The 23,024-nt window shown below is 41.3% G+C and overlaps 1 protein-coding gene across 1 annotated transcript in view; it reads left to right on the top strand.

Moving 5' to 3' along the window:
* Positions 1 to 23,024, top strand: part of RANBP17 (RAN binding protein 17) — a 257,021-nt gene that overhangs the window by 209,499 nt on the left and 24,498 nt on the right. The window contains exon 25 of the mRNA XM_074960698.1: positions 5,254 to 5,420. Within this exon, the coding sequence (XP_074816799.1) occupies positions 5,254 to 5,420 (167 nt within the window). The remainder of the gene's footprint in view (positions 1 to 5,253; positions 5,421 to 23,024) is intronic.

The following is a 23,024-nucleotide window of genomic DNA, read 5'->3' on the forward strand; positions in this document are numbered from 1 at the left end:
GAAAGATGCGTATGTTGCAGTTACATTTTCTAACCAGCCTAGAAAACAGGACCCTAAAATGAGAGTCAGGAGTGGCTCTCTTATTACTTTGTGGAAGGAGTTGTATTTAATGAATAGCCTGTAGGTATGATATTTGTTTATATAGACTTTCTAATAGCTAGAGTTGTTTACCTCTAAGGTCAGTCAAGCCCTGTAGTAATGAATTAGTACACTGGGCATCACAGAGCATTCCAGAACTTCACAAAACAGATTCCATGTTTCTCCTGTTAGAAAAAGCATGCTTAGTGGGGAAACGGACATTGAATAGATAAGCAACGTTACTGAGGAGTCCTCAGATCATTTTATTATATACTACCAAAATGCCAAATAAACTATTTGTCCAAAAAATTTCACTCAGCTCTATTTAGTTTGACACCCACCCCACACCCAACTACTTTGACTGGGTCATATCCAAACCTTATTGTAACTTTGTGGTCCTGAAGCAATCTTTTCCACTAGTGTATTGACAATAATAGTTGCACAGATGCAATTTCTTGGCAGGTGAATTAATTTCTGTTCACTTTGAGTTATATTGGACTGCTATCTACCATATTTAATAAAATTCCAGTTATGTTTCCCATTTTTCTCTTGCATTCCCTAGCATTTCAAAAGAACATTTGACTCTACATAAATGTTAAGTAATGAGACATACCCTTTGATCTGAATGAACCTCACTTGCACATTAAAAGGAACTCACTTGTCTTTCCCTGAATTGTCAATCAGAAACAGAGCCTTTTTACAGTCCATGCCTGAGTGGTAAAGTGATTATTTAGCTATGATATCCTGTTTCTTAATAACATCAACAGGTATTGAAAACTGATTTCTTGATGGAAGGTATCGATTCTGTCACATAAGCCATAAAATCAATTCATATATTCAGGTAGTTAACTTTACACAGTAAAATGAGTAATTTTCCTGTTCCTACAACGGGATGTCAACAAAAGCTGATCTTCCCTCAATAAGAGCAATTAGTGGCCATGATCCTAAGGGAGTTAAGTGCCCAAATCCCATTAAATTTCATTGGGATTTGGGTTCCTAACTCTCTTTGGCTTCTTTGAAAAATCCCAGCATATGGAGTAATACATGTTATTTGGCAGTGAAGCAAACAATTATTTCATTTTTGTTAGTGTTCCAACATAGCCTTCTGCCCTTTGAAAATGGACAATTTTGATATAAATTGGATCCCTCTCTTAGTGAAGCAAAGCATGCATGCTGCAAAAGCATCTTGAAGAAAAGCAGTGTCAAGGCTGGAAGCAGTCTGATAGGGTAAAATGTATTGTAAACCATTAGAACGTATGAATCATCTTCAAAAATAATTACAAAAATGAAGTACCTCTCTTTTATTTAAAAAATTAAATCCCAGGAAATGAATTTTTCCCCCCTCCCTAGGAGAAATGTTTGTCTATATATTTTCATTTCTCTTAGTTCATGGAAGCTCAGCATTTGAGATTTGTACTGTAGCTCTAGCTGAAGAATAAAGAAGCCCCAAATCCTCATTTCTCAGCACTGTTCATTCTGTCCCTGAGTGGACACTCTGCATGCATCATGATTTCACACTTGATAATATACTGTGAAATTATATTTATTCCTTTGGAGGCCCCTGGCTGTAAATCAGCTGTAATGGAAGCCCTCATCTAGGCTTTTATTGCAAGGATAAACACTCCAACAGTTCTCTTCTAAAGTGTTTACCTGGCTTTTTCACAGCTGACTCAGTGGATTGGAACCTTTTAATGTAGCCTGCCTGGCATGTTGTCACTAATCTCTATGTGAAGCTTTTCTAATTCTCCTATGATTAATAGTGCAATTATGTCATTCTTTGAGAAAAAGAAAAATATAACATTTTCTATGCCTTGCTTTCTCATTTAGATGTTAAGTTGCTTAAATCTGTTTACTTCCCTAGTTTACCCACAAAGGTAGATAATGCTGGCATTGTAGTGTACGAAATTGATGGACAGAGAAATGCCACTTAACACAAGTCTGTCCCATTTACCTTTATCTTAGAAACAAAAAAATCTCTTAAATTATGACATGTTCAACAAAGTTAGCAAGCCATTTAAAAATAATGCTCTTTACATCTATTGGCACCATTCACTAAATGTTAATGTTAAAGCCAAAAGGCCTCTTCAAGTTGTTTTTGCAATAATGTCAGCCACCTTAAGGCTGATATAAATACGTAACTGGTTTGAGTGCTTGGGCGATCATCTTGGCTTTTCCTATTTATCCAGGCCTGCCTCCCAGTTTTCCCATGTGATCCTTTCTCTCCCTATTCCATCTTTCCCTTCTACCTCCAGCCCAGAAATTGTAGCTTTTTCTTAAACTTATTTGCTCCAGATATATGATTATCTGGCTTGTGTGAGATTCAATAAGAACTTCAGCACAAGGCTCTGCACACCCAGAAAAATCAGTTTGGTGGGCTTGCGTGACCTTTATGTCTGTGATGCCCTTGCAATCAGAAGGAAAAATGAGCACTGAAAAGCATATTTGATATATCGTTATGGGACAATATAAGTAGCCCTTAACACTTGTATCAGATCCTTATGAGCTGGTGATAGGATAGACCTGTCCACTGTCCTTCTAAGATCACTTACTGTAGAATGTAAAATATCTACTTGCACAGTATCAACATGTTTAGAGCCACTACGATTTTATAAATGGATGTTCATGATTTACTTTGTTGTATTCAATTTAAAACCAAATGGAGTTAAATCACTGGTGTAGAAGTACAACAAAGCCATCCTATGGAATTTGTATTTTTAAATACATTACCGTTATTGATGTTGCTTCAGTTCAGCCATCAGTTGTATCTCTTGTTTATTTGCAGGACTGTTTTTAGTAGAGAAAACAGTAAGGGCCTGTTCCTGCAGTCTTTACTCAGGCAGATCTTCCCAGCAGCCTGCACTAGTTGAATTCAATGACAAAACATCAGCTGATTTTAGTGGAGTGGGCTCGCTTCTGCAAGATATGAAGTGCTCCTGTGAGGTGTTGGAACACCCACAGCTTCACTGGAAACCGTTGAAAATGAGGGAGCGCAGCACCTCTCAGGAGTGCTTAATACCTTTCAGGATCATGTCACAGGTTACGTCTACGCTACAAGCTAGGGTGTGATTTCCCGCTCACCTACACTTGCTCATGCTAGCTCGATGATGTAATTGTGGTAGCATGGGTCGTGGAAGTGGCAGCACAGACTAGCTGTGCTGAATACAAATCTGCATGAAATGGGTGGGTACATACCTGTGCTGCCACAGCTGTGCTGCTGCAGATACGCACGCTAGCCCAATGAGAGGTAACGCAAGTATGAGTCCGCAAGCTGGGAATCACACCCCTAGCTCGTAGCGTAGACATAGCCTTGTGAGGTCAGTTGTGACTGTGTTGTCCATGAAATATTTCCAAAGACCTCAAAAGAATGTAACTTTGAAAACTATGTAATACTGGTATTTAGATAAAGGAAAGTTAAAAACAACATGATACACAGAGTTTAAAGAGTTAAATTGACACAGATCAAAGTATTCCAGTGACAAGAAGGATATATTTAAATGAACACTGCAAGGTTGGCAAGCCTCCAAATTAGCATAGTTCAAAGAACTCAAGATACATTTAATTGGATCCTTCTAATCCCCTTCCCTTCCAAATGAACGTTTAACAGTTTAATTCCTTCTCCGGCTCCCACGCATCCCTACTCCGGTAGCCCATCTAAGTAAGCACTATGAGCTGTAAGTGACCTAGTCTTGTTCCCACTCAAATCAGCAGGAGCAGGATGGAGCCCTAAATGCTGGTGAGCTCATTTGAACGTGATGTTTGCACCTGCAGAGAACATCAGTTGTGACTGAAACCCGCATCCAGCAAATGAGGAAGTTAAAAAATTCTGTGTGCACAGAGAACTTTGGTGCTAGGATCATGAGGAACCAACAGTTGGTTAAACTGGGACTCTAATTAGAACCTGGTATTAGAATTGGTAGGGAAACTACAGCTGAGACTAGCGATTGAGGGTTTAAACTGCAGCCAGTGTGCTTTGGGCCAGGAAAAATGTCAGCTGTTAGACTAAGAAAAAATATGGGTGAGCGCTGCTATTTTGTACCAGTACAGTTAGAAGGAAGAAAAGGAGCCTGCACAGAGAAAAAAGGGCCAGCACGCTGTTCTCGCCACACCGATGTATGTAAACAAACAGAATCCACTTCCACAGCAGCAGCATAGCAGGCAACACCTAGCAGCAAAATAACTTACATAAATCAGGCAGACATAGTTACTTTCAAATAGGTTTAAGCTTTTAATCTCTCAATGTGTTACCTTAGTTATAGATACAATCAGTAAAGATATGAGGTTGCTGTTGCTCCTGCTTCCAACATATCCTGCTTTGCTGTCATGCCTTTACAGTCCAGGAAAAACAATGGAACATTAGTCAGTAACCGTAATTTCTATGATGTTATTATCTTCTTTACTTTTTTTAAAAATGATAATTGAACCATCATGCCTTAAACTAGGTAACCAATTGATACTTTACTGTAACACTTCTCCTTCCTTACCCCATTCCCCTCCCTGCTGTTTGTGATCCTCACTCATTGTTTGGCATCTAATGTGCAGGTTGTAAGCTCTGAGGGGCAGGGTAGCGCCACTTAGGTGTGTCCTGTAAAATATCTGGCACACGTTTGTATACTAGAAAATGATACATAATATTGGGGGGGGGAGGGATGCTACTAGTACATTTATGAATACAAACCTTCATTTATACACTTCTGAGATGCTCAGCAGCAGTCAAGAGGTTAAAAAAGTTACTTTAAATGTTCACAGTGTCTCTTTAAATTGAATTTTTAAACTCTGTAAAAAGGCTATAAACAAACAATCATAGTTTCCAGAAATCTGCTGAATATATAATTTTATATCAGTAAAAGTAATGTCCTGATTCTGCAATTTACAATGTGCGGGTAAATCACTGCTCACACAGAACCTCAATGAAGTTTGTAGGACGCTGCGTGGACCCAGCAGTCCACTGTCCATTGTGAATTGCAGGATTGGGGCCATAATCTGCTTAATACCAAGAAATTTTAAAAAGAAAAGAACAAGTAGTAAAATTAAGTATCATTTAACCTGATATCTAAAATAAGCTTCCAGGCTTGCCTTGTGTGTATTATTTTCTTCACTCCTGCAAGTTATTCATAATAATTGTTTTGTTTTATTACAGAAGCGATTACAAAACTATTTCTTTCATTGCTTATGCAGATACAATTGTCTCCTCCAGCTGTTGTGCTAGTTTAGACTACGTTGTTACCTCCCTCTTCAAGCACATAGCAAAAGAAGGCAAGAAACCAGTAAGATGTAGAGAAATATCACAGGATGGACAAAGATTACTGCACTTCATGCAACAGAACCCTGAAGTCCTACAGCAGGTAAACTTAAGCTCTGCTCAACTTTCCTCTGAGATATTATTAAATTTGTGAACAAAGCTTTTCCCTATTTATTTTCATCATTTTGAAGTAATTTAGATTATGATAACTCCAATTATTTACTAACAGGATTGGTCTCTTTAAATTGATATATATTTGCACCCCAATTAATTTCAGAGTTGTTTTCATGCCAGTATTCTTGAAGTATAGTGAAGATATTTTTTCTCATGCTGATGACATTGTACTCACATTTTAGGATAACTTTTTACAATGTTTCACTTTAGTTCATAGGCTGAGGAAATGCAATATTCATCATTATACTCATTTTATAAATTATCCCCCACAGTTACTTTTTTTTAAAAGGGAGGGGGGTATCTCTAAAATATTTGAGGTAGAGCAAAAACATTGTGGTATTTTAAATCAGCACATTTTTCTAGTTGGATGTGTTTGATATTGTGCCACAATATTTTATTTGTGCGGTAGGTGACATGTTATTTGGGGGGTTTTGTGTCAAAGGCAAATATAAGAGTAATCAAATATCACGCTTCAGGGAAGAAACTGACTACTGCAGTAGTCAGGAAGGACTTTTTCCTCCCAGCAGTGTACATTATAATCCAGATACATTAAGGTTATGTGGTGGTTAGGCAGGTGCAGGGTATTGGACTAATTAGTTTATCTTAAAATTTCATATGGCTTTTTTTAGTACCTAGAATCAGTGGTGAGCTGGAGCTGGTTCGCACCAGTTCGCTACAACTGGTTGTTAAATTTAGAAGCCCTTTTAGAATCGGTTGTTCCACGAGGCACAACTGGTTCTAAAAGGGCTTCTAAATTTAACCGGCCAAAAGTGGTGCCTTAGGTGCTGACTCCATGGGTGCTCCAGCCCTGGAGTACCCAAGGGGAAAATTTGGTGGGTGCAGAGCACCCACCAGCAGCTCCCCGCCTCACCCCCGGCCCCAGCTCACCTCCGTTCCACCTCCGCCTCCTCCCCTGAACGCGCCACCCCGCTCTGCTGCTCTGCCCCCCCCAGGCTTCCCGCAAATCAGCTGTTCGCTCACGAAGCCAGAGCGGGCTGAGAAGCAGGCGGTGGCTTCGCGCTCAGGCCCAGGGAGGCGGAGGTGAGCTGGGGGGGGGAAGGGAGGCACGAGGAGGGCCGCCCGTGCCGCAGCTGGTAACCTGGGGGGGGGGGCAGCACACAGGGGAACCGCTCCCCGCCCCAGCTCACCTCCGCCTCCCTTGGCCTGAGCGGGAAGCCGCCGCCTGCTTCTGAGCCCTCCCAGGCTTCCCACCAACCAGCTGATTCGCAGGAAGCCGAGGGAGGGGGCGGAGAAGCAGAGCGGGGCGGCACATTCAGGGGAGGAGGCGGAGCAGAGGTAAGGTGAGCTGGGGCCGGGCGCAGGGCGGGGAGCTGCCGGTAGGTGCTCTGCACCCACCAAATTTTCCCTGTGGGTGCTCCAGCCCTGAGCACCCAGGGAGTCGGCACCTAAGGCGCCACTTTTGATGTGATCAGTGGGGGAGCGGCCGTTCCCCCTGTTACTCCCCTAGCTACGCTCCCCCGTCCCTAGGAGCCAGAGGGACCTGCCGGATACTTCCTGGGAGCTGCCCCGGGTAAACACCTCCGGGACTCCCCACCTCACCCCCCCGGCAAGTGCCTCTGGCTCTTAGGGGTGGGGTGGGCACCCGCTGTGGTGGCCCACGAGACCCTCCTGCCCGGTTCAGGGGGCAGTCAGGGGACAGGGGAAGGGGGTGAATGGGGCAGGGGTCCTGGGGGGGGGGCAACGTCCCCCTCGTGGGGTGAAGAGGGAACCCGTTGTTAAGATTTTGGCAGCTCATCACTGCCTAGAACTACTACACTGCAAGGATCCATGGGGTCCCAAAACACCCAATACAGTTTCACTGACAGTTTCACAAGAACAGAATTGTTGGGGCTTTTAAAGAAAACAAAGGATGTCCACAAAACACCATGTTGCAATGACCTTTGTCTTCATGCTTAGGTAGCAAATGTGTTGGTTGCCATTTAAAAAAAAAATCGGCATGTGATAACTGGGGTAACTGTGTGGTAATTGTTATTTACTATTCTAATTTAGAGGATGAACATGGCAAATGCTGACTTTTTAAGCATGCCCACTATACTTGGCAAGTAACATATTGAGAGTATATTTGAGACATTTATTACTGGCACTGTTGAGATATGACATGATGCCATTGTCATGTCTCACAGTACCCTTACCCTGTGCAAGTTCTATGGAATCCAGCAATGGATTCCGTATTTGCATATGTCAGAGTGGGCAGTACCGTAATATGAGCACAGTGATGGGAGTGTAAAGGACAGTACGGGCAGCCTTGACTCTGAATTTCCACACATTTGTTGCTTTTGTTACAACCTTAATGTAATATTTTGTGTGTTGTTAATAATACTCGGTAATCTTCAATTTATAGCATAAGACTAAGCAGTGATCAATCTTTATTAACTTCATAATCTGTGGAATACATTATATTTATTTTGAATGCAGGCTTTCAGATACTCTTTTAAATATTAATGACTGGTCTCCAGTAGTCAGCATAAATATGATTTGCATTAGCACTAGTCATATCATATTGAGTGCCTCTGATGTCAACTGTTCAGTGTACTAATATCTGACATCATCTCCCGAGGTCACTGACAACTTTGACCTTTATTCTCATGCATGGTTTCTGTAGTCTCAGAAGCTCTTTTTGAATTGATTTGAAATTTTGACTCTTCCCTTTATGAGGCAGTAAAATTGATAATTATTCAGATGGGAACTGAGCACTGAGTGAAAAATCAATTCCACCCGCTCTCTGCAGCGTATAAAATTACTTCTGAGTCTGCTGGACTGAACGGATGGCCAAGGTAAAAGCAGCAGGCAGGAATAGTAGAGAGGATTAGCTGGCTGGAGCTAATAGCCTAAAGGGATGGCTTTTGAGATGAGGGAGTGGGCCGGTTGGGGGTTATTATTAGCAGTGATGGGACTCATTGATCATATGTTTACATCAGGTTTCCATTGGGTTATAAATCAGCCCTGAATAGAAACGGAACTCAAGGCTTTGCATCTTACCAGAGGGACAAGATATTAGATTATTCTCATTTTCACACTCAGATGAAAAGTGAGCCATTGATTATTCATCGGCTGGCCATTAAACACTGGTTTTATAGATGATTTGACTATCATGGAGGCTAATGAACAAGGTTGCTGCTTCATAACTAGAGGTCTCAGTTTTCAAGACATCTGTGTCGGTTAAGTAATGCATAACCCTATTAAAAGGAATGGGTTACAAATTGCTTAACAGTGCTGAAAAACTAGACCCTAATGACTAATTGTGCTTTGAGTTTAGAGAGGTTTGTCAGCTCTTTAAACTAAACTGATGCAATGATACTGTAATTATTTACTAGTTAGAACATTTTTCAGCTTAAATCTCTGGAATCATAATTAGACATTTAAAAGTTTCTAGTGGATCATGAAGAGTATCTCCTCTAAAGTTGTTTAACGAGCTATGAAACTAGAAAATCTTGATCAAATGATTTTCTTTTTGTATCAGACAAATTGAAATGTACCTCAGTTTTCTCATCCATAAAATGGGATTGATAATATTTCTCTACAAATCACTTTAAGGTCCTCTGAGGAAAGATGCAATACAAGTTCAAAAGGTTATTATTGATGATGATATAACAGGCTTTATGATGAAAATAATAGAGGTGACATGGCAGTGAGGCACATAGTCATACTATCTCTATGCACATAAAACCTCTTATTTTGTGTCCTGATATTTTCCTCTAATTAATAAAGAGGAATATGAAAGCAAGATACAGCCTAATCTCATTTTATAAAAGTTAACTTCATCATTGTGTGACTTCTGTCATTGACAGCCTGTTAGAAGAGTTTGTGACAGGTGTTGTCAGTGACAGTACATACATTGCCTTGCACTTAGCATAGAACAGAAAATATGTCTCTGTTAAATAAAATTCCACAAGTGGCTTAGTCACAGTAAAAGCTTGAAAAAAGGAGTACATATGAGATTGAATGTTTAGTAATGTATAGCAGTGGGCACCAATCTGCTAGAGCCTCAAGGGTAAAAAAAAATAAAATAAAAATTGTGCAGATTATTTAGGATTAACAGTCAGCAATATTAAAGTATTTCCATTAACTGCAATCTGTTGATGGGTATTCATTTAGTTATGCCTTAGAGTGGAAAATCCCCATGGGGTAGGCAGTTGAGTTAGTGTGCTTGGAGGGAGAGCAGTGGGATTTTAAGAGTTGTGTCTGTTTAGTGTAGCTGGTCCTGTCTGCTAGATTAATAGAATAAAATAAAATTGTGTAGAATGAACATCCTTATTGGAGTTGCCGGTAGCAGCATAATTGCAAGAGCTGCGGAAACAACACCTTCCACATACCCAGAATGAGCCCATTCTAAGAGGCAGTATTACTGATGTGATTTTAATTTTACATTCTTAGCTAATGTCACTCTAAAGAGTTCCAGTCTTATGTAATGTTAACACAGCTTCTTTGAAACAAATAGCTTCATGTTTTTATGTGCTGTGCAGCTCTTTGGTTCAAGCCAAGGCTAAAAAAGCCAACATGTCTTTCTATTTTTTTAAACCAATTGCATTTAACTACAGATTTTGAATAGCTGACATGAGCTATAGGGATCATGCTTCAGCAGAGACATAAATGGAAACCACATTCATTCTTTTCTGCAGTCAGTCAGTCAATGAAAATTACTTTTCTATAGTGCTTTTCATGCCATGTATCCCAAAGTGAATTACAACAAAAAGGAAATCAGCTGCCTTTTTGTTGTTGTTTCCTGTGCTTAGATTGAAGTGGTATTGTTAAGCATTTTGACATACTGTATGGTACATTTTTCATACTTAAAATTCTGATTCCATTTCATTGTAGTAAGCAGCAGGAGAAGCAACAGCATACTTAATAGATGCTGTGAATTTACATGAGGATTTAAAGTAGACTTGTCTCACTTGGGAACACTCTAAAATACGTCATTAATAAAATGTGTTAATGTTTCTGTCTGATGTTTTTCATAATTAGCAAAAAAAAAAAGACCACACATATTTGTATTTAGGCAAACGGCATCTGTTTCAGATTTTTCTGTGCCTAGCTGTGCAGTCAGACTGCTGAAATTGTACCATCACAATCCAAAGTAATTTTTGGGGTAACAGAGTGATGTCATGAACCCAAGTTGACCACTTTACTACTGGTTCACTATAGAAGAGAAAGCTGGCCAGGAAAGGGAAAAACTTACTGAAAAGCGAGTGTGAAGAAATTGAAAAAGCCAGGGGAGTCACTGGCAAAGCAAATGACTGGTTGCTTGTGACAATTGCCTCTGTATGAAAGTCCCTGTGTAATGAACATCTTCCCATACTTAAAAAGAGAAAGATGTCTTTTATCTTATGGCTCCACCTTATTTTGTTGCATACAATTAGCCAGGACATTTAGTTATGGAAGTCTCATTGTTCATGTACCCAGTTTAGAAGCACAGAAGGGATATCTTGAGTGTAGATTTCTGATTCCAAACTGGACATGAAATATTTCACAACAAATCTTCTCTTATAAAATTCTCAGGGAGTGGTTGTGTACCATGAATTGATGTGATTCAGTCATTGACTATAATTCACTAAATGTATGTGTTGCCATAATCACGGAGGCACCAATCCTTTTTCTTTAGCCTTTAGAGCGGTAGAGAAAAAGTATGGCCTTGTGATTAAAGGGACACCGCTTCTCTTTCTGTTTGCTTTGTTCTGTCACATAGCAACATTATTTTTAAATAAGTGGATGAGAGCCTAAAAGCACAAATATGAGATAGGGACTCAAGGACAGGTATAGTGCCAGAAACAACTACTTAACATTCATGTTTTAAGGTGTTAGTGTCTCTTGAAGGCATGGGAATGGGAAATAGCTCTGGGTTCTGCTCCTGGCTCTGCCACAGACTTCCTGTGAGTCCTCAGGCAACTTATTTTGCCATCTTCAAATAGAGTAATAGATCCTACCTCAAAAGGGTGTTGTAAGGCTGTATTAATTAAGGGTAATGAATGGGAGGTGCTATCAAAGTATTACTGTAATTATCACTTGAGCGGAAATGTTGCATAATAGAAAGGTCATTAAATAAATGGTCCAGTAAAGCTTCTAAATTCATGTGTGCTGTTAGTTCAGAATGACTTTTTCATGTACGATAAGCTAAATTAACCTAATATATTTGCTTAACGTCTTAGCTTATCAAAGGAAGAGCTGTTCTTTGGTTTTTAAACTAGAAATATTTGTATTTTAAATTATGCCCATCCTGTAAAATTGTTATGAAGGTAGCATGCTAGTCCCATCTGAAAATGTTCAGGCATCATCTGCATTTGACCTTGCAATTGTCTACTTTTATAGCCTCTTTCCCCCAAGGGTCTTAAAGACATTTACAAACACTAATGAATTAATTCTCATAACCCTGTAAGGTAAGTAAAGAATATATCAGAGTCACTTTCCCCACAACAGAAATATGGCCATCTCTAAAGTAGGATGTGGTAATTGTTCAACAGAGCTGGATTTCAGGCACGTTTTAATGCTCATCTGTTTTCTTTGAAGGGTGCTTTGAGGTATTTGGGGCAGTTGATGGGAGAGGTCTAGTGTTGTATGATGGGTAGATTATGTGGGTCATGTTGTTTAATTTTATATGTTTTAATGTTGCACAGGTGCTCAGAGCTTTGATTAGGTAACAAAAAAAAATTAAATAACGTAAACAGTTCACAGCTACATGGAGCAACAGTTTACGACAGGAAAGTAAAGAATGCAATATCCAGTTGTAACTAAAGGCAGATCTGGATATTATTAAAATAAAAAGTGCCTTCCAAATTGCCATTTTCCTTTTTTTAATACATTTAATTATGTGGTATATTTGTTTTTCCCATAGACTTCAATAAAATATATAGCCAGTGTGGAGCCACTCACACTAAACAAAATAAAAGCATTGAGGAGATTTATAATACATACGCTTTGGACCATGCAGAAAAATTCATGGGGAAACTCCAGCGTATGCATATGTAATTAAAAGGAAATAGAATGATACTCAGAGGGTTCAGTTCTGAAAAGTGCTGAGCACTTTCACACCCCAATCCAGTAAAGTATTTAAGCACGTGCTTAATTTTAAGTGCCTGAATAGTCCCATTGTAGTGAGTGAAACTGTTCCTGTGTTTAAAGTTACGCATATGCTTAAATGCTTTGCTGGAACAAGGCTGGCAGAATTGAGCCCTAAATGCCTTGATACAACAATAAGACATTTTCACGAGGGCATCTGTTTTCAGCCTCTTAGCACAGTTTAAAACTGTGATCCAATAGTATCATAACTTGCTTTATTAATTGAAAGGGATGGAAATATACCAGATGTAGCCCAAGCCAGCAGAGACTTGGGTGGCTAAGCAACAGAAAAGACACCATATTGAGCGAGCCAAAATTCAGTCTCAAAGTCATTTATTTTAACCAGTGACAATACATTTAGACTCTAGTGTTTCAGCTTTGATTGATGGTTTAATATCATATATAATTTTTTTAATGAAGGGAAACCATTTAAATATGTTAACATGTACACTAGTAGTCTCCCATGTACATAACTGCATTTAATCATTACTCCAATTGTTTTTGTGCTTGTGTAATTTGTATCAGTAAGATAACTATGTCAGAGCCATCTCATCTTCATGAAAAATATGGTTTTGTTTGCTTTATACCTAGATCTAACTGCGTATATGTAGATGCATCAGTAACTTCAATATAAAATATAATGCTAACCACCCAGTTATCACTACACTGGAGTGCTGTTAATTATGAAATTAGAAGAATACACAGGAGCCTAGTCCTCTTTCTGGTACTGTTTTGTTTAGTGCTATGCCTTGATTCAATATTAGATATGAATTAAAGCATTTGATTTTAAGAATTTTAACACTAAACTACATAATTAAGTTTTATTATCTATGTACCCGAAGAATGCATGCTCTTATTAAAGGTGCTAAATCAAAACGAGAATCTCTTCCTAATCATTCAGACTGAGACAAAGTTAACACAGGCAGATCTTGGGGTGGATGGAAGTTTAGTTCCATGAAGTAACAAGTATTGTACAGAATGCATGTATGGAAACAAAAAGCCATAATTTGGCTTGCAGGATAAACTGCTAGAGGTGTCAGTGTAGGATGTGTACCCTAAGGCTAGGCAGCTGGTGTATGTATGCTTTTGTTTATCAGTTACTGGTTTATGTAGCCTTTAGGCCAGCACATGAGACAATCACTCCTGCAGGGTCAGCTGCTGGTCAGAAGCAAAGTAAGAAAAGACTTTGCGTTAAAACACGTCAGCCATAATTTTAGTGCAGCTGGCACCTGCTACTGGTGCACAGCAGGAGGGTGAAAGGTCAAAGAGGCAGTTGTTCTAAACTCAGTGATGGCTTAAAGGGACTTGTAGATTAATCTGCTTTATTAACTTCTGTATATTAGATAACTATTGCAATGAATGACAGTCCGTCTTTCTGAATAAGTCCCATCACCTCTTTCACTTGTAAATTGGCTTTTGAGTGGTGAATATTAAATAGAATGCATTTCAGGGTAATTAAATGAAATCATTAGGATGATGTTTTACCATCATATCTATAAGTTTATTGTGTATTTATCATGTATTACTTACCATTCATTGCTTTTGGGTGGAAAAATAAGCCAACATTTTTCCATTACAGAATCAAAAAACTGGCTGTATTTCTCAATAAGCTTATCTTTATATGCTATATAAATATTTTCAAAAATAGCAAATACATACACAGAAAAGTGTAACAAATATTTATTCTTTGTTTTTGCAATGCAGTGTAATACTTGAACACTTTAAAAATGTTTAACTTTTGCCATACTTCATTCGTTTGTTACATAACGCAAAGACCTCAGAAAAGCATGTCAGTGCTAGTTTGAAAAAAAATTATCTTTGCCATTTAGCAGGTTTGAACCAATGTTGTGAATAGTGCCACCCATTTTGTCAGGGCACTGTGGTTTTCCAAAATCCAATTAGCAATGGTATTTGCTGTCTGGAAATAATACAATATTGTACCAAAATGGATAAGGAACAGTGACTCTCCCTTTTGTGTTTTTTACCACTTAACTGATGATTTGCCACTGACAGATAATTTTGCCAAGGGAATGATGGTGTAGGTTCTCTATGAACAAAAATTAACTTACTCCAACAAATCAAGTTGAAATTTCTGGCTAAGCACTTGCATAGAAGGTTGCTTAGTTGCTATTGGACATCACTGGATTGTCCTGCCCAACGCAAGGTGCATAGTGAATAGGACTGGGCTCTTGTAGAGATGCTGTAGTCAATGCAGCAAGGACTGTTACAGAGCTACAATACCCACCTGCGGAAGTGAAGAAACAGATTGATAGAGCCAGAAGAGTTCCCAGAAGTCACCTACTACAGGACAGGCCTAACAAAGAAAATAACAGAACGCCACTAGCCATCACCTTCAGCCCCCAACTAAAACCCCTCCAACGCATTATTAAGGATCTACAACCTATCCTGAAGGATGACCCAACACTCTCACAAATCTTGGGAGACAGGCCAGTCCTTGCCTACAGACAGCCCCCCAACCTGAAGCGAATACTCACTAACAACCACATACCACACAACAGAACCACTAACCCTGGAACCTATCCTTGCAACAAAGCCCATTGCCAACTGTGCCCACATATCTATTCAGGGGACACCATCACAGGGCCTAATAAAATCAGCCACACTATCAGAGGCTCGTTCACCTGCACATCTACCAATGTGATATATGCCATCATGTGCCAGCAGTGCCCCTCTGCCATGTACATTGGTCAAACTGGACAGTCTCTACGTAAAAGAATAAATGGACACAAATCAGATGTCAAGAATTATAACATTCATAAACCAGTCGGAGAATGCTTCAATCTCTCTGGTCACGCGATTACAGACATGAAAGTTGCGATATTACAACAGAAAAACTTCAAAACCAGACTCCAGCGAGAGACTGTTGAATTGGAATTCATTTGCAAATTGGATACTATTAACTTAGGCTTGAATAGAGACTGGGAGTGGCTAAGTCATTATGCAAGGTAACCTATTTCCCCTTGTTTTTTCCTACCCCCCCCCCCCGTTCCTCAGACGTTTTGTTAAACCCTGGATTTGTGCTGGAAGTGGCCCACCTTGATTATCATACACATTGTAAGGAGAGTGATCACTTCAGATAAGCTATTACCAGCAGGAGAGTGGGGTGGGGGGAGAGAAAACCTTTTGTAGTGGTAAACACCCATTTTTTCATGGTTTGTATGTATAAGAACATCTTCTGTATTTTCCACAGTATGCATCCGATGAAGTGAGCTGTAGCTCACGAAAGCTTATGCTCAAATAAATTGGTTAGTCTCTAAGGTGCCACAAGTACTCCTTTTCTTTTTGCAAATACAGACTAACACGGCTGTTACTCTGAAACTTCTCTGTTCAGTACATAATCTGGACTATGGAAAAAATTTTGCACCCAGTAAAAAAAGGTTGTAGTGTAGTGGAAAACTTTCTGCACCAGGCACACAGGTTTCAAAAGTTTATGTAAACTGAGTAAGTCCAGTATTGTGTGGAACCATGATCCATTCACTGCACAGTTCACTGCACTGAGAAAGAGACTTAAGGAGCTCTGCCTCCAAATCAAACCTTCACAACTGCATATTGGTTGAGGCCCCTCTCCTTCATATACAGGACACAACTAAACAGGAGAAACACAGGTCTCCTGTGCAAGAGAACAAGTAAAAGGCACCTTGATATCTTCTCCTTTCAAAGGGGAAAATAAGTCCATTATGTGAATATTAATACTTTTAGTGGCATATAAGCACATAGGGGCTGCCATACTGGGTCAGACATGTGACTGTTCAGCTTGGAAAAGAGATGACCAAGCAGAGGAGTAAAGGAGGGTATATTAGAGGTCTATAAAATCATGACGGGTGGAGAAGGTGAATAAGGAAGTGTTATTTACCCCTTTGCATAACACAAGAACCAGGGGTCAGCAAATGAAATTTATAGGCATCAAGTTCAAAGCAAATGGAAGGAAGTGCTTCCATACCCTTGGACATCGTTGTTGCCCTTCTCAACTCTTGCAGTTCCACTCTATACTTTTTTGAGATAGGGCAACCAGAACTGGACACAGCATTCAAGGTGTGGATACTCTATGAATTTACGTAGTGTCATTATGATATTTTCTGTCTTATTTGCTATCCCTTTCCTAATAGTTTCTTAACATACTGTTACCCTTGTTGTCTGCTGCTGTGCACTGAGTGGATGTTTTCAGAGAACTATCCACGGCGACTCCAAGATCTCTTTCTTGGGTGGTAATAGCTAATTTAGAACCCATCATTATATATGGATAGTTGGGATTATTTTTTCCAGTGGACATTACTGTGTACTTATCAGTGTTGAATTTCATTTGCCATTTTGCTACCCTGTCACCCAGTTTTGTGAGATCGCTTTCACAAATGTCTTAGCCAAGCTTATAACAGACAAATATTAATATATTTAATATTATATAATATATATATATAATATATTAATATATTTGGCCCGTAATGACCAAGGTAGATTTGGTTTCCAGTGACAAAGACATGGACCCAGAGAATCCCACTAGGATAATAGTTTGGACATTGGCAATTTGGGTGACCGTGATCATGAAATGACAGATTTCATTTATTCTAAGGAAAAGAAGGAATGAGAGGAGCAGAATAAGGGATAATGGACTTCAAAAAAGAAGACTTTACCGAGCTGAGAGAAGTGGTACATAAGGTCCCATGGGAAGAAAATCTAAGAGAAAAAGGAGTTCCGGAGAGCTGGCAGTTCCTCCGGGAGCCAATATTAAAGGCACAACTGCAAACTATTCCGATGCAATGGAAAGACAGGAAGAATAGTAAGAGGCCAATATGGCTCCATCAGGAGCTCTTTAATGACTTGCTGAAAAGAATCTGGGGGTTATAGTGGACCATAAACTGAATATGAGTCAGCAATATGATGCAGCTGCAAAAAAGGCTACCATGATTATGGGATGTATTAACAGAAGTGTTGTATGTAAGACACAGGAGGTAATTGTCTCACTCTGCTGGGCATTGGTGAGGCCCCAGCTGGAGTACTATGTCCAGTTCTGGGAAAGATGTGGACAAATTGGAAAAAAATCCAGAGGAGAACAACAAACATGATGAAAGGTTTAGACCTTTTAGACCTTAGACCTATGAGGAAAAGTTAAAAAAAACTAGACACGTTTTGTCTTGAGAAAAGAAGTCTGAGGCGGGGGGACCTGATAAGTTTTCCAATATGTTACAGGCTTTTATAAAGAGGAAGGTGATCAGTTGTTCTCCTTGTCCATTGAAGGTAGGACAAAAAGTAATGGGCTTAATCTGCAGCAAGGGAGATTTCGGTTAGACATTAGGAAAAACTTTCTAACTATAAGGGTGGTTAAGCTCTGGAACAGGCTTCAAAGGGAGGTCATGGAGTCCCCATCATTGGACATATTTAAAAACAAGTTGGACAAACACCTGTCAGGGATGGCCTCAGTTTACTTGGTCCTGCCACAGCATGGGGGGCTGGACTTGATGACTTCTCAACGTCCCTTCCAGCCCTGCATTTCCATGACTCTATGAGCTGTGGTCCACTAAAACTAATGTATTTTTCTTTACCTGACCCCATCACTCCTCTCCTTCTTGCTGCATAGCTTCTAAGAGATTAGACTAAGTACATACATTTAAATTAGATTAAATTTTCAATAGGGGGCTCTCAGATCCTTCTAACAGCTCACGAAAAGCTCGCTAGGAAAATGCATAATTTTGAAGGGAAGAAATGCCTACAGGCGAGACACACTGTAGTTCACTGGATAATTTCATGAGAGAGTATTTCCTATGAAGAAAGTCTAAATTTGGCTTGGATACACTACAGCTGAGTGGTTCAGCTCTTCCCCCCGCCACCTCCTTTTGGTTTGGTGATGCCTCGGTATCAATTTGTTAATAAATCATGTTACTTTCTTCTTTAGTACTTTTATTATGATCTCATTTTAGAGAGATGTTTGATTGTGTTTCACGTTAACAAATACACTTTTTTAAAAAGTGACGTGCTTAAACCATTAACTTTGGTTTTTATTAGATAGCTTCATTTAAGAAAAATCTCTCTTAAGGCCTGATATATTATTTTTCCATCAATTACTTCCTGGAAAAAAGGATTTTTAGATTCTGCCTTTAAAAATTTGAGGCTCAGTTTTCCCTTGGGTCTGAACTCCTCAAGGTGCAGGCAGAGTCAGTTACAGCTCTCTGATTCTGCAGTGGCTTGGCCCTGTTGTGTGTTAAAGCAGCCTGAGAACTGCTCTAACTTACACCACTGGAATGTGGTCTCTAGGGGATCTTTACTCCAGTGAAGTATTAGTCCAGCTTAGCACTCTTTCACCATGCTCCTCTCTTCCCTGACACAAATGCCCTGTGCTGGTAGGCAGCACAGCCTGTACAGGAGTCAGCTCTGTCCTAAAGGGATTCTCTGCTGGTGAGTTACAAGCAGTATCCAGTCCTTTTGCATCTCCACCAAAGCAGTACAAACAGAGCCAGAGCCAAAACACAGAATCTGGTCCTTAAGTTAGCGTAGTTTACTGCTGAACTCCCACAGAGCTCCCCTTAAAATTAATCAGTTAATTAGAGTTAGTGTAGTCTCCCTTCAAAATCTTTTAGCATGACAAGTAAAATAATCTTCCATAGATACTTAAAGGATTTAAGTCCATCAGAAAAAGTTCATAAAGAAATTTGTGAGAGATGCTAGCTCTTGAAATGTTGAGTGTCAAACTGCAGGGGTAATGTGTTTAGGAGGAAATATAATATTCAGTTCACTTTGTTTTGATGACTGCATGAAATAGCCTTGTGCTATTATCCTTTGTTGTTGTTGTGAAAAGTGATATTCACTAAGAAATGTGGTGACTATAAAAGATAAAGAAGTAGCTTACTTATTACCATCTTTATTGCCTATCTGTCTTCCATGTTTATTTAGAATAGCTTCTTTTACAGTACAGTTCATCACTGATTTACTTTACCAAACGTCGTCTTAATTATTTGTTAAAAATAGTTGCAAATGACAAATACGTTTTATAGAAATTAAGATCAATGTGTGAACAATTTGAAAATAGAAGAAGGGCTAAATGTATTGGATAATTTATTGGTGATTAATAATTTGATCAGCTTTCCCTAAATATGCTGTTACTCTACTCTGATGCAGTCAAGTAGGATTACCATAGTTTGCTTAGACCACTGTCTCTCATGCTGACCGATAATGTCTTATTGTTTCCTTATATTCCCTGTATCTGTAACCATCTGTTGTCTGTTCTCTTATCCTTAGATTGTAAGTTCTTTGGAGCAGGGACTGTCTTTTTGTTCTGTGTTTATACAGTACCTAACACACTGAGGACTTGATCCATGACTGGGACTTCTAGGTGCTATGATAATACAGATAATAAATAATAATAATTTTGGAAGAGAGTGTTGTTGAGAGGGAACTGGGAGTCAGTACTTGTGGGCTCTATATACTGCTTTGCCCCAAACTCACTGAGATACCTTGGACTAGTCATTTAGGGTATGTCTACATTGCTGCTGGGAGCATGCCTCCCAGCCCGGGTAGACAGATGCACTATCTCTGTTGGAGGTAGCATGCTGAAAACAGCAGTGTGGATCTTGTGGCAGAGGCTAGCTGCCTGAGTAAAAGCTCACCTGAGCCCCTGGCTCCATACTCAGGTGGCTAGCCCCAGCTGCCCCCTGTGCAGCAACATCCACACTGCTGTTTTTAGTAGAACTAGTGCAGGTCGGTCTACCTGGGTGGGGAGGCACTGTCCAAGTTGTAGTGAGGACATACCCTTAGTGCTGCTTTCACCCCCTAGCCTCCTCTCCACATCTTGCTTTTCAACTCTTCTATAGATTAACCCAAAACTGTTTTTAAATTAATAGTTCCAGTTTATTTTCAATGATAATGTCCATAATAAACTTTGTCTAACCTCACCCTGTCTCCCTGCTTGAAAGCAGCTTTGGAAGGCTGTTCTGCAATGTTGGAGCAGAAGACCAGAGAACAGACCGTTCTGGGCAGAGATCCTGCCATAATGAGAAGGATTCTCCTACCTGCCTTCATGCTCCAAATCTCAACAGCTTTTGGGCAGGGGGCAGCCAGCAACAGTCTTAGCAGCTTAGAGGAGGGGAGTAGCAGTTCCCAAAACATTGGACAGAGTCGGGAGACAGCTTATGTCTGAGCATCTTAAGGGAGGCGGACAGTGCAAGTCCCAGCAACAGTGGCAGGGTGGGAGGGAAGATGCTGACAAGTGATGAGCTTACTTACAGAGAAACAGACTCCTGCTGAGGGCATTGGCATAGGAAGTGTGTGAAACTACAGTCCTCTGCTACTGAGAGGATCAGATTGTCTATAACCTTTCATTTGTCCAGAGACTCTGGAACTTGAAACAGTTGTATTCCCGTCATCACTCAGATAAGAATGGTTATCCAGGAAGGGGAGGTGCTCCTGTCTACTGTTGCAAGGGGAGTGCAAAGAGTCACCCATATGAGACAGTAATAATAATTTTGTTTTGGAAAGGCCAGGCTTTGCTGAAAGACAGAGAGAGAATGAGTTCTTCTTTAAGTGTTTGCTCATGTCGATTCCATTCTAGGTGTGTGCATGCCCACGTGCACAGTCATCGGAGATTTTTGCCTTTGCGGTATCCATAGGGTCGGCTGTAGCACCCCTTTGAGTGCCGCACTCATGAGTTGCTATATTAGGCGCCGCCAACCCTACGCCCTCTCAGTTCTTTCTTACCACCCGTGACGGTTGGTCAGAGCGCATTGTCTTGCATGGCAAGAGTGTTAGCGGTTCTTACAGTCCAACCATCGAGAAAGGGGCCAGGCCACGTGCCTGCTCCTGAGCAGCTCAGGGGTACCACTGCGGTCGGACCCCCAGCCAACCAGGGACCCACCTCCAACTCCTGGGAGTGGCGGGGGTTCCCAGCCCCTAGTAGGGTCATCTGTGCCCAAAGCAGACCCGGCAGCCAAAGAGCAAGTAGGCCAGCCGGCATCGCAGATGCCAAGCCAGGCAATGGACCCAGCTAAGGACCCAGCATCTACGGGCAAGCTGGTTATGGGACCACCCTCTAAAGCAGCGGAGCGTCCCAGGTCCCTGGACCACAGTGGTTGGTCCCCATCAAAGTGGCCCTGGACCCTAGCACCACAGTCTCTGTCCCCAGTTAGAAGACACAGGTCCCTGATACCAAGGTCTTCACCTACAAGGCACGGGACATCTGAGTCATGATGCCGATCCCCATACCCACGGTACCGTCGAGCCTCCCACCAGAGTTCATCACGGCACAGATCACCATCACTTGGGCAATCTCCCAGGCATCAATCCCCCTGGTGCGGGATTGTTCCCGGTCGCTGCACCAGTCTCCAGCTTCCCAGTACTGCTCTTCGGGCAGGCACCCTCCTTACCCTCTTTGCCCTCTCCTTACCGGTTGCCGACAAGGGTCAGTCAGCAGACTCGGGCATCTACAGCGGTGGCAGCATGGAGGCAGGGGCAGTGGCCTGCTCAGTGGTAGTACTGGAACCTGTGGGGTGTTCCTCCCAGACCGCATCAGACAAGCTGCCCCCAACACAGCCAGCACTGGAGTCGGAGCATGATGCCGAATCTGACGTGGGGGGCAACACAGCAGGCCCCGACACCCACAGAGCCATCTATAGATGAGTACAGGAAAACTGCCCCTCCCCTGCAGTGCAGTTGTCTTCGTCATCTCCGGACGAAGCAGTGGTGGGCCCCTCGCAAATGAGCAGCCCCCCAACGACTTCAAGGAGCACCAAGCCCTGCTTAAAAGGGTGGCTGCCAGGCTGAACTTGGAGGTCGAGGAGCTAGCGGAGGAGTCTGATGAGTCATGTTACACCCTCTTCCACCCCGACCTGGGTCACATTGCCTGTCCACCCAGGGTCCTTAAAATTGCCAAGTCTGTGTAGCAGACCCCCTCTTCCATTCCGCCTACCTCCAAGAAGGCGGAAAAGAAGTACTATGTCCCGGCAAAGGGATTTGATTACCTGTATACCGACCCTCCAGCGGGGTCCCTGGTCACGTCTGCCATCAATTAAAGGAACAGGCGAGCGGCATACCGAAAAATGAAGATGCTAAGAGGGTGGACTTGTTTGGCAGGAAAATTTATTCGACAGCTAGCCTGCAATTTTCGGGTGTCTAACTATCAGGCCCTGCTAGGCCTTGTAGGACTCCGTCAGCAAGTTGAAGAAGGGCCTTCCACATGACCGAGCCCAGGAGTTCGTCACATAGGTGGAAGAGGGCAAAAGCAGGGCGAGAGGTGCCCTCCGGATGGCATGGGATGGCACAGTCTCGGCGGCCAGGGCAGTCACCTTTGTGGTGGTCATGAGGCACAGCTCCTGGTTGCAGTCCTCCAGGCTGTCCCAGGAGATCCAGACTACCTTTCAGGACCTCCGTTTGAGGGAGCAGGGCTGTTCTCAGAACTGACCGATGGATGACTCCACGGCCTTAAAGATTCCCGTGCCACACTCCGTTCCTTGGGCCTACA

Source organism: Natator depressus, chromosome 8 (assembly GCF_965152275.1).
Source record: "Natator depressus isolate rNatDep1 chromosome 8, rNatDep2.hap1, whole genome shotgun sequence".
Lineage (NCBI taxonomy): Eukaryota > Metazoa > Chordata > Testudines > Cheloniidae > Natator > Natator depressus.